This window comes from Balaenoptera musculus, chromosome 10 (genome assembly GCF_009873245.2).
Source record: "Balaenoptera musculus isolate JJ_BM4_2016_0621 chromosome 10, mBalMus1.pri.v3, whole genome shotgun sequence".
Lineage (NCBI taxonomy): Eukaryota > Metazoa > Chordata > Mammalia > Artiodactyla > Balaenopteridae > Balaenoptera > Balaenoptera musculus.
In genome coordinates, this window is record NC_045794.1 from 44588923 (window position 1) to 44605935 (window position 17013).

Below are 17013 nucleotides of genomic sequence, written 5' to 3' on the forward strand. Positions count from 1 at the left end.
GCACCAGGTTCTGAGTCTTTATTTCAGGCAGTGGTAGTCTCCAAGGGAAGACTGGAGAAAAGATAGGCATTGCTCTCCATGCTGCACGTGAGAGTACTCAGACCTGCTGCCCACTGAGGAGGGGGCTGCTCTCACCAATGGGGCAAGAGCGGAAGACCCAGGGCAGACGTAGCCACTGGGTTCTGCCGGGTGGCAGCTGGGGAAGGGGGAGAGCTGAGCCCTGCTTCGTACGTCTTCTCCTGATATTGGGAGAAAAGCGGGGATACTGGTTAGCGGTAGTCAATGGCAGCCTGTTTGTGCTTCTCCAACGAAGAGGATAAATCATATCCCAGGTTTCCTTGGCCTTGATCCTGGCTCCTTCCCCTTCTTCTCACCAACAGGGTTCATCCTCTCTTATTTCTGTGGTAACCTCTGTCCATTCCCCTCACCCTACCAGCTTCCCTGCTTTGAGGCCCTCGGCACCCCAGGCCTAGGGATTTGCCCTTCATGCAGGTGGAGAACTCACTTCACCCAGCCTCCTCCACTCTTCATATTATTCATTAGAAAAATCATCAAGATCATCATTTATTGCACTCTTGCTTCAGAACCAGGTACTTTACCCGCATTGTCTAGAATCCTGACAACAGCCTCACAGGGCAGGTATCAGTTTTCCTACCTTTCAGTGGCTCAGAAAGGTTAAGCTACTTCCCCAATATCCCACCAGGTCTGCAGCCCAGACCTGTTTAACTTCCAAATCTGGGCTCTTTCCTGGACACTATGCTTTCTCGAAGGGGGTGGTGGTTCCTTCTTGCCTTGAGGAAGAATGAGCGGTGGTGCTAAGGGATAAGGGTGTGTGAGCGGCATGGTGGGGCTCTCACCTATATATCAGCGATGCGAGCAGCAAAGCCATCAGTACCAGCAAGATGCCCAAGAACAGGGGAGCCTGCCCGAAGCCTGTTTCTTGACCTATAGGCAGAATCCCAGACATAGCTAGAGTCAGCAACTGCTTCCTGTCAGATATCCTCTACCACCCCCCTTCTTCATCCTACCTCTTGTCCAAGTACCTACCAGGCATGACAAGCTGGGTGCTGACCATTGCCAGGCTGTTGGCATCAGCCAAAGACACATTGAGGCAGTAGGTCCCCGAGCCGCCCTTCAGTACCTGGTGCAGAACCAGCTGGCAGGCTGGGCTGGGTGGCACAGGCTGACACAGCCGCTGGACAGGGGGCTGGCACCCTGGCGATGAGATGTCCATGCAGGCCTCCTTGGGTAGCCTGGGAGAGATGTCAGCTTACGTCAGGGAGTCTGGGAAGGAACACTAGACACCAGAGAGCAGGGCAGCAGTCAACCCAAGAGTTCTCGGGGCAACCAGTGGGACACTCACCCGCCTTGGCAAGACACAGTCAGCTCAAATGCATCTCCTTCACTGGATGGCACAGCCTGCAGGATCTCAGCACTCTCAATACCCTCTGCAAAGTTGCAAGATTTTAAGTCTGGGACTCCTCTACCAGTCCTCCCCAAAGGCCCACGGACAGGAAGGTCCTCGGGCTACCTCCCCAATCCCATCCTCATGCCTTCAAATGAAAACCCTGGGATTTGGGTATTCTTGTTCAGGTGAGTAACTCCTTCCAGGGTGTGCTTCCACTGGGCAGCCCTAAGCAGCACACGCCTTCCTTCCACCAGCTCCCAAAGTAGGCAAGACTCACGGACGATGTCCAGGGTGAGGGAAAAGGAGCCATATCGATACAGAACACAATCCAGGGGGACTTGTCGCTTCACCAGGATTAAGGTGGCTGTGTCATCCAGCAGGGGGCTCTGGGAGCCTGGCAGGAGAGGATGGAAGGGGCAAAGTCATGAGACAAATGACTCACCTGGAAACAGAGGCCAAGCAGGCATTTTTCCAGGTAGAGCCAGAGCTACTGGATCCAGGCTTGGAATCAGGCAAGAGCTGGGAAATCTCATTTTATAGATAAGGAAACTGAGGCCCAGAAGGAGAAATGACTGCCCCAGAGTCACAGTTAGGGGTAGAGTTGGAGTTTTAAAAATCCCAAATGTTTATCACACCCCACACTGTGCCAGGTCCTGGGTTAGACACTTGATGTATGTTAACTCATTATAGTGTCACTATCTTATTCCTCCCTTTTCAGTGTTTCTACCACAATTCCAGGTAAACCTACTTTGGGATGGGAATCCAGAGGTGGGAAATGGTGTCAGAAACTGGGAAAGATTTCTATGCATTTACACTTAATCAGAAAATGAGATATAAGTATTATGTAAATGATCACAGACTGCTCCCTGACCTTCACTTTAGGGAACAGCTCTTTTCAGAGACAGAGGAGCAACAAGCTCTCTCCCCATGGCCTAGGAGAAGACCCTGGTTTCCTGAACTCTGGATCTCTTCCATGCCATTAAGAGGGACTTGGGGGGCTTTAAAACCAGTGAAGACTCTGAAGGGACTCCACTGGTAAGCTAAGGATTGGGTAACATCTGGATCCAGAGTAAGTCTTTCAGGTCTTTAGAGCTGTGACAAATGCCCCCACCTCAATGAACCTCATTCATACTGGCCCTCTTACCTGTAATACCTTCTGTAGACAAGAATGGGCTGGCATCTGGACTGTCAGGCTCAGGGGTGGGTACCTCTCCAGCTATGGTCTCCACCAGCTCTGTAGTTGTTACCTGTGCAACTGTGGTTCCAGAGGGTTCTGCAGTTGACACTTCAGGTGTCGTACCTATGGCCTCTGCAGTTGGCATCTCTGCAGGTGTGGTACTTATGACTTCTGAGGTTAGTACCTGCTCAGGTGTGGTACCTGTGCCCTCTGCAGTTGGCACTTGCACAGCTGTGGTTCCAGAGGGCTCTGCAGTTGGCACCTGAGCAGGTGTAGTGCCCACGACTTCTGCAGTAGGCACTTGGCCAGCTGTGGTACCTCTGCCCTCTGCAGTTGGCACTTGCACAGCTGTGGTTCCAGAGGGCTCTGCAGTTGGCACCTGAGCAGGTGTAGTACCCACGACTTCTGCAGTAGGCACTTGGCCAGCTGTGGTACCTCTGCCCTCTGCAGTTGGCACTTGCACAGCTGTGGTTCCAGAGGGCTCTGCAGTTGGCACCTGAGCAGGTGTAGTGCCCACGACTTCTGCAGTAGGCACTTGGCCAGCTGTGGTACCTCTGCCCTCTGCAGTTGGCACTTGCACAGCTGTGGTTCCAGAGGGCTCTGCAGTTGGCACCTGAGCAGGTGTAGTACCCACGACTTCTGCAGTAGGCACTTGGCCAGCTGTGGTGCCAGGGGCCTCGGCAGTTGGCATATGCCCAGCTGTGGTGCCTGGAACTGGGGAGGAGCCACAGGAGGTGAGAGGAATGGCAGCCTGTAGCACCACCTGTGCAGTGACTGGGCCAGACTCTAGGTAAGTGTGAGTGACCACAAGTGCCCGAGAGATCAGGGTCCCAGTACTGTCTCCAAAGTCCCAGGTGTAGGAGAGGTCAGCTCCAGCCAAATAGCCACTGGGGTCGTGGAGCTGGAGGGCAAAGGTCAGAGGTTGCTTTCTCAGGAAGTGCTTGTTCGCTCCATCCAAGGCCTGCAGCCGAGACACGCTCACAGAGAAGGGCACCTGGTCTGAGATTGGAGCCAGAAAAGGTGAGAACCAAGTCTGGGCCACAGCTTCTTCTTTCACAGCCACATCCTCTAACCCCAAGCTGCCTGGCCCTTCACTGGCTCCAAGCCCCACATTCCTCTGCCCATGTCTTCCTGGCTCTGCCCCTATAAGGTGCCCCTGCACACCATTTCCTCTTTCCCCTTTCCTGCCCAGCCAAGCTTCCCCACCTCCTCCTGCCCTGAGACTGGCCTTGTCCCTTCCTAAGTCCTTACCAGTAATGGTGAAGGCTGAGCGGGAGTGAGCGAGGGATATGTAGCTCTGGGACCCCCGGCGGTGGTAGACAGTCACTTCCATGATGTGTGTGCCCAGCACTGCCTTGCCTGTCCCAATGCTCAGTCCAGACACTGGGCCCCCCAGAACTTGCCAGTATTGGCCTGAGGTTTTTGGAAAGAAGAGTAGAGAAGGGGGTTAGTGGTCAAAGGGGACTGGGGAAGGGTTAGAGACAGGGCACCAGAGAAGGAAGGTCAGGAGACGTATTGAGAGGATGGTTATTTCAGAGGGTGTTTGGAAGCTTGTATATGGGGGCAGGAAAGGAGTCCTACTGAGGGGTTCCATGGGATGGGACTGTAATTGGAGAAGGGTTCCCAGAAAGAAGTATAATGGAATTGGGTAGGTGTTGTGGAAGAAGGAGTCATGGGGGAGGTGAAGATTAGGGAAACTCACAGAGTTTAGGGGTGGGACCAAAAGAAAAGGGATCAGGTAGGAAGAGATGAATCCAAGTGTGGGTGACAGGCCAGAGAAGGGAGTCTCTCACCCCAGGTCTTCCAGACATAAACAAAGCTTCTTCTCTGAGGTGAAGGGCCAGATGGGCAGGCCCTCCCATCGGGGAAGATGCAGGTATCATCAGGTTCTTGGGGATACACTGGCTGTCCTCCCCACACCTGGCTCCCTGAAAGGAAGATACAAAGTCACCCTCAAACCCTGGCATTCCTTATTATACACCAAAACCTTTAACATGGCTCCCAGAGCAGGGCTCTGGGAATACTCCCTAGCTACAAAATATATTCTCCTTGATATAACCCACTGTGGGTGGTAGTGGGGAGAATGGAAACTGTAATTAAAGATTCCTATGTAGGGACTTCCCTGGTGGTCCAGTGGTTAAAAGACTCCACTCTTCCAATGCAGGAGGCATGGGTTCAATCCCTGGGCAGGGAACTAAGATCCCCCATGTTGAGCGGCCAAAAAAAAAAAAAAGATACCTATGTAAGTATATACATAGAGATTGGAGAGAAAGAGATTGGAAATGTATCAAAATGTTTAGAAAGATTTGCTCTGGCTAGTGGGATAAAAGTAAAAATAACAGCACCAGCTAACATTTACTGAGACTTTACTGTAGGCTAGGGCAGGCATTATGCTAAATTCTTTATATATTATCACATTTTAATCCTTACAACAACCTTTTAAAGTAGTATCATCCCTATTCTACAGATTAAGGGGATGGAAGCACAAAACAATTGAGTGACTTGCCCAGGGTCACATACTGGTAACAGGTTTAAATCCAAGTCTGTCCAACTTCTATATCCACTGGGTCTTCTGTCCCCCATTTTGGGGACTACAATTTTTTTTTTCTTTGTGCTGTATCTGTGCTTTCTAATCTAATTACATATATAATTTGTTTAAAAAAAGAAGAAGGAGGAGAAGGGGCATGAGCTGAGCCCTGAGAATGAGGCCTGGAGTGGAGTGGTACCCACCGTTAATGATGGTGTTGTTGGCCCAGATGACCTGCCCATCCGACAGCACCTTTTGGCTTTCAGGGAAGTGCAGGGCAATAGAGAAGGAGGCATTTGCCCCAAGCAGTGTAGGCCCATCATTGCTGACCTTCAGAGATACCTGGCCACCTGGAAAGGGCAGCTGTGTTAGCTGGGACTCCTTGGCTTCCCCTCCCCATATGCCTTTTCCCTTCCTGTCTTCTCAAGCTACATTCAACCCAGTTCTTGCTCCTCTCCTCTCCCCACCCCATTCCCACCATACCCTCCCCAGAAATTGCCAAGTTCCCACCTCTCCAGCAGTCAGGCCCCTGGCTTTCTGTCCACTCTGGATATAGCTGCCTGTTCCATGCTTTAGTTCTGAGCTGCCTTGAGACACCAAGCCAGTCCCGGTCTCTGGGTCCTAAAAGGAAGGTATAATGAGGACCCTCAGGTCATTACTCCCTTCTCAGGGGACCACAGTGTCCCATGTCACGTCACTCATTCTCACATTCAAAGTGCATTTTAATTTACCCAATACCCACCATGTACCAGGCACTGTGCTAGGTGCAAAGAACTTAAGAAATGAAAAAGAAATGGTCCTAAAGAGATTCAGGTTAAAGTATATGAAATAGACATATACATAAATTAGTATAATTCAAGGCACTGCTTAACATGAGCCATAATAAACATGCACGATATACAACAAAATGACAGAATAAACAGATTAATTCCACTCTGGCAGACTGGGAAGGACCCAATGAGGAGTTGGCCTGTGGCATAAAGCATTCTAGGCAGAAGGCCCAGCATGAGCAGATGCATGGAGGCGTGGAAGCACATGGCATGATAGGGGACCACTAGCAATATGGTTGATGTACACCGTGAGAGATGAGGCCAAGAAGATGGGGTGGGGGCTTTGAGTGCCAGGCGAAGGAGTTTGGCCTTTATCCTGTAGGCAAGTCCACCTCAGAAGATTTTGTTTGTTGTATTCAGATATAATTCACATGCCATAAAATTTACCCTTCAAAACTTTTTGAATATGATCAGATTTGTGTTTTAGAAGGATCACTTCAGCAAGCAGTGAGGAGGATGGACCAGAGGCAGGTAGAAATTGGGAGTGGGGACAAACAAAATTATTATAACTGACCAAGAGAGAGGTCTGGGGCTTCCCTGGTGGCACAGTGGTTAAGAGTCTGCCTGCCAATGCAGGGGACGCGGGTTCGAGCCCTGGTCTGGGAAGATCCCACATGCCGCGGAGCGGCTGGGCCCGTGAGCCACAATTACTGAGCCTGTGCGTCTGGAGCATGTGCTCTGCAACAAGAGAGGCCGCGATAGTGAGAGGCCCGCGCACTGCGATGAAGAGTGGCCCCCGCTTGCCGCAACTAGAGAAAGCCCTCGCACGGAAACGAAGACCCAACACAGCCATAAATAAATAAATAAATAAATAAATAAATAAATAAATAAATAAATAAATAAATAAATAAATAAATAAATAAATAAATAAATAAATAAATAAAAATTAAAAAGAAACTTGCTTTAAAAAAAAAAAAAAAAAGAGTCTGCCTGCCCGTGCTGGGGACACGGGTTCGAACTGTCGTCCAGGAGGATCCCACATGCCGCGGAGCAACCAGGCCCGTGTGCCACAGCTGCCAAGACTGGGCTCTGGAGCCCGCGAGCCACAACTACTGAGCTTGCGTGCCACAATTGCTGAAGCCCACGCGCTCTAGAGCCTGTGCTCCACAGCAAGAGAAGCCACCGCAACAAGAAGCCCGCGCACCACAACAAAGAGTAGCCCCTGCTCGCCACAACTAGAGAAAGCCTGCACGCAGCAGTGAAGACCCAACACAACCAAAAATAAATTAAAATAAAATAAATAAATTAAATTAAAAAAAAAAAGAGAGGTCTGAAAGAAAGGGATATGATGGCTCTCCACATGCCTCACCAGATCCAACAACTATCAACATTTTGCCACATTTGCTTTATCGATCCTTTGTTGTTGGTTTGTTTTTTGGTTAAAGCATTTAATTTTCTTTTTTAGAGTATTCATTTCTAATGCTGTACTTTTCTTTCTTTCTTTCTTTCCTTCCTTCCTTCCTTTATTTTTATTTATTTATTATTATTTTTTCCTTCCTTTTTTCTTTTGGCTGTGTCGGGTCTTAGTTGCAGCATGTGGGATCTTTTGTTGCAGCGTGCGGGCTTCTCTCTAGTTGTGGCGTGTGGGTTTTCTCTCTCTAGTTGTGGTGCGTGGGCTCCAGGATGCGGGGGCTCCAGAGCGCATGGGCTCTGTAGTTTGCGGCACGCAGACTCTCTCCTTGAGGCGCACGAGCTCAGTAGTTGTGGTGCGCAGGTTTAGTTGCCCCGCGCCATGTGGGATCTTAATTCCCCGACCAGGGATCTAACCCGTGACCCCTGCATTGGAAGGTGGATTCTTTACCGCTGGACCACCAGGGAAGTCCCTGGCTAAAGCATTCACAAGCAAATCCCAGACATAATGTTATTTAAAACCGTACAAATTCAGTATGTATCTGTAAAAAAGAAATATTTTCTTGAATAAATACAATGCTAATTCACACTAGACAAAATTATTGAAACCAGTCCATACAAAATTTCATGAATATCTAAAAATGTCTTCTTATGATTTTAAAAATCAGGATCCAAAAAGTAAGCACAGGGCTTCCCTGGTGGCGCAGTGGCTGAGAATCTGCCTGCCAATGCAGGGGACACGGGTTCGAGCCCTGGTCTGGGAAGATCCCACATGCCGCGGAGCGACTAGGCCCATGAGCCACAATTGCTGAGCCTGCGCGTCTGGAGCCTCTGCTCCGCAACAAGAGAGGTCGCGATAGTGAGAGGCCCGCGCACCGCGATGAAGAGTGGCCCCCACTTGCCGCAACTAGAGAAAGCCCTCGCACAGAAACGAAGACCCAACACAGCCATAAATAAATAAATAAATAAAATTTAAAAAGCCCTCTAATAAGTACTTAATGAAAATAAATTGACTGAAGGGTAGCAATGATGTCTTTAAAAAAAAAAAAGTAAGCACAATATTTTAAGAGCCTCAGGTGGACACGTATGAACAGAATGTTTCCAGAGTACAATAAGGAACGTAGTAAAAGAAAAAGACTTGAAACTGCACCATGAATGAGGGAAGTCAGATCAAGGAGAACTTCCTAGAAGTCTGTGAGACCAGGGATCTAGAGAAAGGGGGGCACTGGAATATGATGCAGATATTTCAGCACAGCAGAGACTATCCTCACTCCATTTCTAATATGTACCAGAAACCTGGTTGATTCTGCTGGGGGAGGATCTGGAATCATCCCACTGAGCATCCCACCATGAGAACAAGAGAATTATAAGATGCCCCATTCTTTCTCCACTCCCAACCCTCCCTCCTCAGAGCAGCACGGGACATTCCAGACCCTCTCACCACCCCCCACCCCCACCCCTTGCTCCTGTCACGAGGCCCCAATCCCCCAGAGCTCTTTCATGTGATGCTCAGCTGAGACCCCTCTGCCTGTCTCTCCCAGCCCCAGAACAAAAGCCTGGGCTGTGTTCGCCTATGCCCATCCCAAAGAGGGGATGTGGTGTCTCTTTACCCTCTAACCAACACCACATTCTTTTGCTCCTCACTTTAAGTACCCTATCCCAAGTGCCTGAGACATTGCCTAAAAGAGTCTCCCACTCATTTTACTCCCTTGGAGCCCCTGCTCCAGCTCACTGCCCAGGGGGTCTCAGAATTAGGGCCACAAAGACCCACTATTCTCTTGCCCTTCCAAGTAAATGGAGTTATTTTCAGGCTGAGTCCCAAATCTTCATGTGGGGAGGGAGCTCAGTTGCCCACCCATCAAATGGGTGGGAGATGCCCGAAGCATTGCTGGTTATCTCCCATTAGGGAGGGGAAAACCAGAGCAGGTGTGCAACCCCAGATTCACACTTGCTCATGTCCACACACCCCACACTCACCTTCTGTGGCCCCCACAGCCAGAAGAGCACCCATCACAGCCACATGGAGAAGGCATTTTCTCAGCACCAGATCCATCCTGTTCTTCTTTCCAGCAACCAAAGGCGCTGGGGAGTAGGACAAGCCCCTATATAAGAAACGGATGCTCATTTGCATAGCCCTTCCCTCTCTCCCTGCAGGGGAGGCCTGGGAGGAGCAGGAGGACCTGAGAAAGGCAGAACTGAGGAGGGATCCTGGTCCCTGGACATCCCGCTACTCAGTGACAGTTTCTGGTTTCACAGGGTCACGCTCATCTTAAAGCACTCCATCCCCCCGTGGAAAGAACTGACTGAAGGGCAGCTACAAAACAAAACACGTACCGGACACACACGATTCATCATGGGAGAGTGGATCAATTTATTGTGAGTCAAACCAGGAACCTCTCAAAAAGACTGTAGAAGCAGTGACCCTGGATCCAAAATCAAAGAGAGACAGTATCGGAGTAGGCGGAGAGACGGAGGCAACGACTCCTCCGAGGCCCGGGAGACCCTTAAAATGAGATTCCCAGCTTCATGCTTTCAGAGGAGGCTCCCTGAACCAGGTGGCATTCAATCTTAGGTCAATACACATTTTCCTAGGGGTGGTGAAAACGGCGAATTAGAGATCAGGAAATCCCTATAGACTCAGGACACAGGTAGGAAACTCGATCCCAAATCAGATACTTGGAAAAAGGTGTTCAGCCTCCCCACCTACGTTGAAACTTGTCTTAATGCCCCTCGGAACCAAACTTGCGCGGGGCGGGGTCGTTTGCAGAGAAGGACGCAGGGCTGGCCCCTCCCGCTCTGACGTTGACCAATAGGAAGATCTGGGGGCGGAGCCATGGAAACGCGGGAAGGAGGGGCGGGGCTTCTGGTGGCGGTAGGGAACTGGGGGGAGGCGGTAACATTGTTTCAAGTTGGACAAATTGACAAGAGCGAGAGTTACACTGCGTTCCATCCCGACCTGGGGCCAAGGTACTGGGCCCTGTTTCCCCTCCTCGGGCCCCGAGAGCTGGGTGCCGCTTTCTGCAGGTTCCCAGGCCCCCGCTCCAGGGCCGGGCTGACCCGACTCGCTAGCGCTTCATGGAGAACTTCCAAAAAGTGGAAAAGATCGGAGAGGGAACGTACGGAGTTGTGTACAAAGCCAAAAACAAGGTGACGGGAGAAGTGGTGGCGCTTAAAAAAATCCGCCTGGACACGTGAGTGGCCTCTGTACCCGGGACTCCTAACTCGGGAGCTCCTTGAGTGCCCCCTACCCCCACCCCAACCGGCGGTGGCCATCCAGGGACCGGAAGGTAGCAGGGAGGGACTTCTTTTGAAGTGGAGAGGTGGGCTGAAGGACGAGTAGAGTGCTTCCCGGGGGAGACTATAGGGTAGTGTAGAATCCATGGGAAATTTCCTCCCGAAAGGCGGGTGATGCCCCCAAAGGTACAGTCAGAAAGACTCAGGAAGAGGAAGGAGGCCTCTGAGATGGGGGTTCCAGGACTCCCTGTGGAGCTGGGTTTTGCAGTAAGCTGTAAAGAGCACCTTTTTGAATGACGAGCCCTCCTCACTGCCCCAACCCCACCCTCATCTTAGAATTCTCTCCCCCTTTCAAAAGAATGGCAGTTGAACCTCACTGGCCCCTCTAGAGAGGCTGGGTGCTGCTACTCCCCCCCCCCCTTTTTTTTTTTTTACCTGTTACCTTCTTCACCTTCACCAGGAGGCTTTGCTAACCTAACCCTGGGCAAAGAAGAAATAATGACCTTAATGTGTCCAAAAGCCAGTCCCGTCCATCCATGAATTAACCCCTGAAGCACCCCTTCTCTTCTCTCACTTTCCTAGGGGATGCTGGGGTGGTGTCTCTGTGGGGAGGGAGGGGGCGGGGTAGAATCACTGGGCTGGGGGAAAAGGAATATTTGTAACCACATTCCCATCTCTGCTTTCCCAACTTCTCCAAGTGAGACGGAGGGTGTACCCAGTACTGCCATACGCGAGATCTCTCTGCTTAAGGAGCTTAACCACCCTAATATTGTCAAGTAAGTATGTATCTGGGAGGTGCTCTGACAGTAAAGGAGGATGCCTTCTGTTTGTGTTGTCTGGGCATTTCTCTCCCTCACCTCTATCCCTGGACCTCCCTTCCCTAGGCTGCTGGATGTCATTCATACAGAAAACAAACTCTACCTGGTTTTTGAGTTTCTGCACCAGGATCTCAAGAAATTCATGGATGCCTCTGCTCTCACTGGCATTCCTCTTCCCCTCATAAAGGTAGTCCTTCTCATCATCTCCTCCCAACATGGGCATGTCTTGGGGGGACTGAAGGCAGGCAATCCAGACTGAGTGTTGATTTGTGATCTTAGCTTCCTTCCCAGCCCTCATCCCCCTACACACACACACACAAACACACACACACACACACACACACACACACGATCACACATACCTATTTTGTGGCTCCTTCACTGCTCATTACGCTTATTAACCCTAAGGCTGGGCAGGAGAATCAAAGAAGTTGAAACTCTAGTGAGTCAGCTTAGCAGCTCAGGTGGAAGGTGAGATGAAACTCAGATAAATGGGACTGGAGGGCACTTGGTAGACCCCTCCAAAAAGCCTTTCCACCTGCTTGGTGGGAGAAATAGCCAGTGAGTCTCTATTGTCTGTTTTTCTGGGTTCTTTACTCCCAGAGCTACTTTCAATCTATCAACAAACGTTTATCCAACACACATTTATTGAACACCTTCAATGTGCTGAACACAGGATACGGAAAAGAAATGCAAAACTGAGTAAGACCTGATCCTTATCCTCACTGGGCTGACAGTCCAATCGGGGAGATGGCTTGTAAACATGTAATTATTACCTAACTAGTGAAGGCTTTAGTAGAACTTTGGAGGCACAGAGGAGACCCTAATCTTCTCACAGTGATGGAAAAACACAGTCTTTTCTCTCCCCTTGTCAGAGCTATCTGTTCCAGCTGCTCCAAGGCCTAGCTTTCTGCCATTCTCATCGGGTCCTACACCGAGACCTCAAACCTCAGAATCTGCTTATCAACGCAGAGGGGGCCATCAAGCTAGCAGACTTTGGACTAGCCAGAGCCTTTGGAGTCCCTGTTCGTACTTACACCCACGAGGTGAGTCCCTCTCTGCATGTCTTCTCTGAACTTCCTGGGAGGTGTTAACAGGGACATTCACAAAGTTTTTAGTAACTATCTGGCCAGCAGTTTCTCTCTCACTAGATGGAAAGTATCTCTGACACCCTAAGAGGTCTTAGAGTATACACAGAGTTCATATTTTGATAGATAACAAGCCAGGAGAGCTGGATGGCACGCCATTAAAATTATGACCGATTGCCTCAAGTTTTCCAAGAAGGTTGCAAATTGGGGGTTCAGAAAATATGGTCCCCAGAACCATGGACTAGGCTAACTCTGGGCTAAGAAGTTGTACCCAGCTATTTTACTTAGGAGAAGTCAGAGGGAAGGGAAGGATGGAGGGAAAGAAGCTGCTTGTTAAGAAGCTGAGTTAGCAGAGTAGTCCTGAGGAAGTGAGATGTGGGAATCTCCATGCCCCATACACCACCCCTCCCCTTCCTACGCTTGTCCTCAGGTGGTGACTCTGTGGTACCGAGCACCTGAAATCCTGCTGGGCTGCAAATACTACTCCACAGCTGTGGACATCTGGAGCCTGGGCTGCATCTTTGCTGAGATGGTACGGAGGCATGCCCGAGTTCTACCCAGCCCACCCCTGCCCACATTCAAGAACAACAGAACTGTTTCTTGGCCTAGACCCATGGCCCTTCTCTTATCACAGGGTCCTTCCTCTAGAGTGGCACAAAGGGGGTGGTGGGGAAAGGATAGGACTGTCATCCCTGATGTCAACCACAATGTTAGGATATCCTCAAACAGCTTTAGCATGCAGTATACATATCTTATCTCTGAATTGAGCTAAATCATTGCTGCAACTGTTTTAGCTTTAGCCTGCATATATTTGGGAAAATGAGTTCCATCTAGTGTCCCCTTCATTTGGCCTGTAGACCTTATTGTAGGGCACCAGGAATGTGGTGAGGCCAACTTTGTTCACCTTACCCACACCTTTTATTTAAACTGCAGACTTAGATCACATCCCCCCTCAACCTCTGGCTTTTCAGATTGAAGGATCCCTGAGGCCCAGCCTTATAAGGGAGCTCTCATCCCCTTTAATACAACAGTGGAGTGAGCTAAGTTTTCAAATCAAATCAGCAGTATGTTTTATGGTCCCTTATCTGGGTTGTAACTGGGGGCATGGAGACCATTAGCCCATATATATAATGTGCATTTATCCCCCAGTGCGTTACTTTACAATTGCCCATATTCGTCTCTCAATTCATCAAAAAATATTTGTTAAGCACCTAGTGTGTACCCAGCACCATGCTAGGTGCTGTGGGGAACACAGAAGAAATGGAAGACACAGTCTCTGCCCGCTGTGCTCCTATCTAGAAGTGGCTGCATCACAAGGAGGGGGGATGACCGCAGTGTCTACCCCACACCCCGTGAGTGGCTTGGGATCCCTTTGCTACATGTCAGTGGCACCCCAGACATTCACCCCCTCCCAGCCCCACCCAGCCTTGGGGATCTGCAAAGCCATGGTTGGGGGAAGGAAGGAGGGGGCGAGGAGACAGATGAAGGGACTTCATTGTCTCAGGCTCTGTTTGACTGACCCCATGAAAGGCCCTGGGGAGGGAGTCATGGGGCCCTGCTGACCTTCCACTGCCTGTGGGAACCTCCATTATCCAGTGGGCAGTTTTGACTGACGTCAATGTGGGTCTTGGCTTTTCCTCTTTCCCCATTTTCAGGTGACCCGGCGGGCCCTATTCCCCGGAGATTCTGAGATCGACCAACTCTTCCGGATCTTTCGGACTCTGGGGACCCCAGATGAGGTGGTTTGGCCAGGAGTTACTTCTATGCCTGATTATAAGCCAAGTTTCCCCAAGTGGGCCAGGCAAGATTTTAGCAAAGTTGTGCCCCCCCTGGATGAAGATGGACGGAGCTTGTTATCGGTGAGAGTGGGGAGTGGGCACCCATTTCCTCTCATTCACTCCCCCAGGGCAGGGTTTTTCCAGGATGAAGGAAGAATGAGGCCCTGGACTCCTGGTCTCAGCATTACCCTAGCCCCTGCTTCCCTCTCGCTGTTGTGCACCCCTTAGATACAGGAAGGAGGGAAATGGGAACTCTTCCTTGGGTGAAAGGAATTGTTTCCCGATTTCTCAAAACACCTGCTGCCCATTTACTCCATTATCACATAACTGACGTCAGCATACATCTCTCCCTCCAGCAAATGCTGCACTACGACCCCAACAAGCGGATCTCAGCAAAGGCAGCTTTGGCTCACCCTTTCTTCCAGGATGTGACCAAGCCAGTACCTCACCTTCGACTCTGATGGCTTTCTCAAGCCCCTACTCCCAGTCTCACCCTCTCCTCCAGTGAGGGCATGATCTGGCTTGGCCCAGGGCTCTTAGCTCACTGATCTTGTCTGGCTGCCTTAGCACTCACCTGCCCCTCTTAGCCAGCCAACTCTGGGGAGAGGGGGTGGAGGGAAGAAATAGGTGAAATTGAAAGGAAGCGTCAATATTACATGCACTTAATCTCTGCACCATGCTCTCCCCTTCCTCTTAGTCATTGCTTAGGAGGGCTGGTATTTAAAAAAAAAAAAAAAAAAAAAAGACTGTTTCTCCTTCCTCCACATAGGGTTTGCCATCCCAGTCTCTGAAAGCCCTGCAATTATTATTTTCTGTATTTCAGGTGACAGAGACCCCAAACCTCCCACAGCCCTGTGTAAGGCCAACTGATAGCAGGGGCACTAAGTTGGAACTTTTGAAAACCAAGCAAAACAAAAACATGGGGAGGGGCCTGTTTTAAAGAATTAGGTTAAAAAAATAGATCCAACCAGTTTATACCCTAGTTTTAGTGTTTCATCTCACCTAACAGTCTGGGAGACTCAAGACTCCCTGTCTTAGACACCCAGTCTCTGCAGTCCTGGTGGGACTGCAGTAGAAATGATTGCTCCTAGTCTTCTTGCCTGTCCCTCCTACAGGCAAGGGGTGTCTGGGCTCTGGGACAGGGACCGTGCTTCACCGAGGCCTTATGAGGCAAGTGAAAGATGTTTGAATTTTTCTCTTCCTTTTAAGATTCTTAGTTCTTCAGGTGCTAGGTCCCATCTTCCTCTAAAGGCCAGCCCATAGGAGTGAAAGTTAAGGTTAAGACCTCATTTTAAGAATGCTGACACTTTTTTAGGGCTGTGCCTGAGTGGGGACATTGGGAAAAAAATATTTCTTTAAAAGAAGGATGAACAATTATATTTATATTTCAGGTTATAGCAGTTTTTTAAGTGGGAATCGGTGGGGATTTGTTGCCATGTGCACCTTGGGGGTTGTAACGCGAATGTTTAAAAAAAAAAAAGCTTTTTTTCTTGTTTATGATTTTGTCTCTCTTCTCCCACCTTTTGTCCTTGAGTGTTCTTGCTATTAACATTATTTGTAATTTAGTTTGTAATTGATTAAAAAAAAGTTCCTGGTTTTATAGTTCATCTCTCTCCTCCTTTACTTTTGCATATTTACTGAAAGAATGGTGTGAGAGAGAACATGAATGTGTGCATGTGATAATAGGTTTCAGACCCCTTTTCCTAATCACTCTATGCAGGGCTACCCACCCCACTCCATTTCGACCTCTGTGATGCAATTGGGATAGTGCCGCGGGTGGGTGAAGTGGGAATTATTGCCCCCATTTTACAGCTGGGGAAAGTGAAGCTTATGTATTTCCTACTTCACTTTCCCCTAAACCAGCATCTCCCCCACCCCACCCACCCGCCCCCAGACACACATATCACATACACATACACACAAGGCTCCAGTTCCAGATTTTCAATGTTAGGGCTCAGGAGCAGCAGTATGGTTGGAAGTGGGCTCCAAGGTAATTCGCATTGACGCTGCATTTCCCACTAAGCTCGTATTGTTTTCTTTTTGTTCCATATCACAAAGAGCAAAGTTTTCTAGAGATACTTATTCACATTTACATGCGATTCAGAATATATCAATCGTCTGTATGAAAAATTATTATACAGGGGCTAAAGTCTCCCCAAGCTACCACTTCTTGGAGTTGCCATTGTCTCAGCTCACCAAAAAACATCTCAGACTGCCGCGGGCCATCCCCAAAATTCCTGTGCTCTGGGGCCCCACTAAAAGGAGGAAGCACCGACGTGAGGGCTGCCTAAATTCCTAGGCTCCGGGTCCCTAGGAGAGGTATTTCCCTTCACGCCCGCGAATTTGTGATAGAAGGCGGGGCGCCAGAGGTAGGCCCCGCCAAATCCCAGGGGAGGGGCGAAGGTCAGTAGCCGCCTTCCTAAGGCCTCTTTCAACCCCGCCTTGCCTGCCATTCAAGTCCCGAATTTTCGCAGTACTGGTTAAAGTTTCACTTTGACCCGCCCCCATAGCTCACCTGATTAGATGTTTATGAGTTAAAAGGCGGGGTCATGAGGGTGTCGAGATGCTACTGGTTAGAGTATACGCCTGTCAACAGGGTACCGCCCCCTATCTCCGGGAGCTCGCTGTTTAGTGGCTCCTCACCTCGTCCATCTTCAAAGTTTCCCTCTCTGTATTGGTCTGGGGCACCGCCTGTCCAGTCCTCTGCTCTTACACGTCGGTGAGAGCACCGCCTTTCTCCAGAGGATTGGCGGATTAGCACGCGCAGAGCCCACCCTTGATGGTAGGCGGGTAATCGTGCAAT

General features: G+C 49.8%; 2 protein-coding genes across 6 annotated transcripts; one reads left to right on the forward strand and one right to left on the reverse strand.

The window, feature by feature from the left end:
* Positions 1 to 9: 9 nt before the first annotated feature.
* Positions 10 to 10043, reverse strand: PMEL (premelanosome protein). 3 transcript variants are annotated; one of them, XM_036864635.1, is made up of 13 exons: positions 10000 to 10043; positions 9627 to 9880; positions 9270 to 9394; positions 5623 to 5733; positions 5316 to 5462; positions 4379 to 4513; positions 3837 to 3998; positions 2553 to 3584; positions 1686 to 1802; positions 1364 to 1448; positions 1048 to 1253; positions 858 to 945; positions 10 to 239 (listed from the first exon to the last, which is right to left on the reverse strand). In XM_036864635.1, exons 3-13 carry the CDS (start codon positions 9343 to 9345, stop codon positions 98 to 100), a joined length of 2301 nt encoding a protein of 766 aa, XP_036720530.1. In that variant the 5' UTR covers positions 9346 to 9394; positions 9627 to 9880; positions 10000 to 10043; the 3' UTR covers positions 10 to 97. The 3 variants fall into 3 exon arrangements, with proteins under 3 accessions (XP_036720530.1, XP_036720529.1, XP_036720528.1); XM_036864634.1 differs by having other exon boundaries at positions 9996 to 10039; XM_036864633.1 differs by having other exon boundaries at positions 9627 to 10019.
* A 122-nt stretch (positions 10044 to 10165) lies between these two features.
* On the forward strand, positions 10166 to 15808 carry CDK2 (cyclin dependent kinase 2). 3 transcript variants are annotated; one of them, XM_036867289.1, is made up of 8 exons: positions 10227 to 10483; positions 11225 to 11302; positions 11411 to 11531; positions 12220 to 12390; positions 12863 to 12964; positions 13641 to 13784; positions 14088 to 14291; positions 14567 to 15808. In XM_036867289.1, exons 1-8 carry the CDS (start codon positions 10368 to 10370, stop codon positions 14669 to 14671), a joined length of 1041 nt encoding a protein of 346 aa, XP_036723184.1. In that variant the 5' UTR covers positions 10227 to 10367; the 3' UTR covers positions 14672 to 15808. The 3 variants fall into 3 exon arrangements, with proteins under 3 accessions (XP_036723185.1, XP_036723184.1, XP_036723186.1); XM_036867290.1 differs by lacking the exon at positions 13641 to 13784 and having other exon boundaries at positions 10166 to 10483; XM_036867291.1 differs by lacking the exon at positions 14567 to 15808 and having other exon boundaries at positions 13732 to 13784; positions 14088 to 14225.
* The last annotated feature ends 1205 nt before the right edge of the window (positions 15809 to 17013 follow it).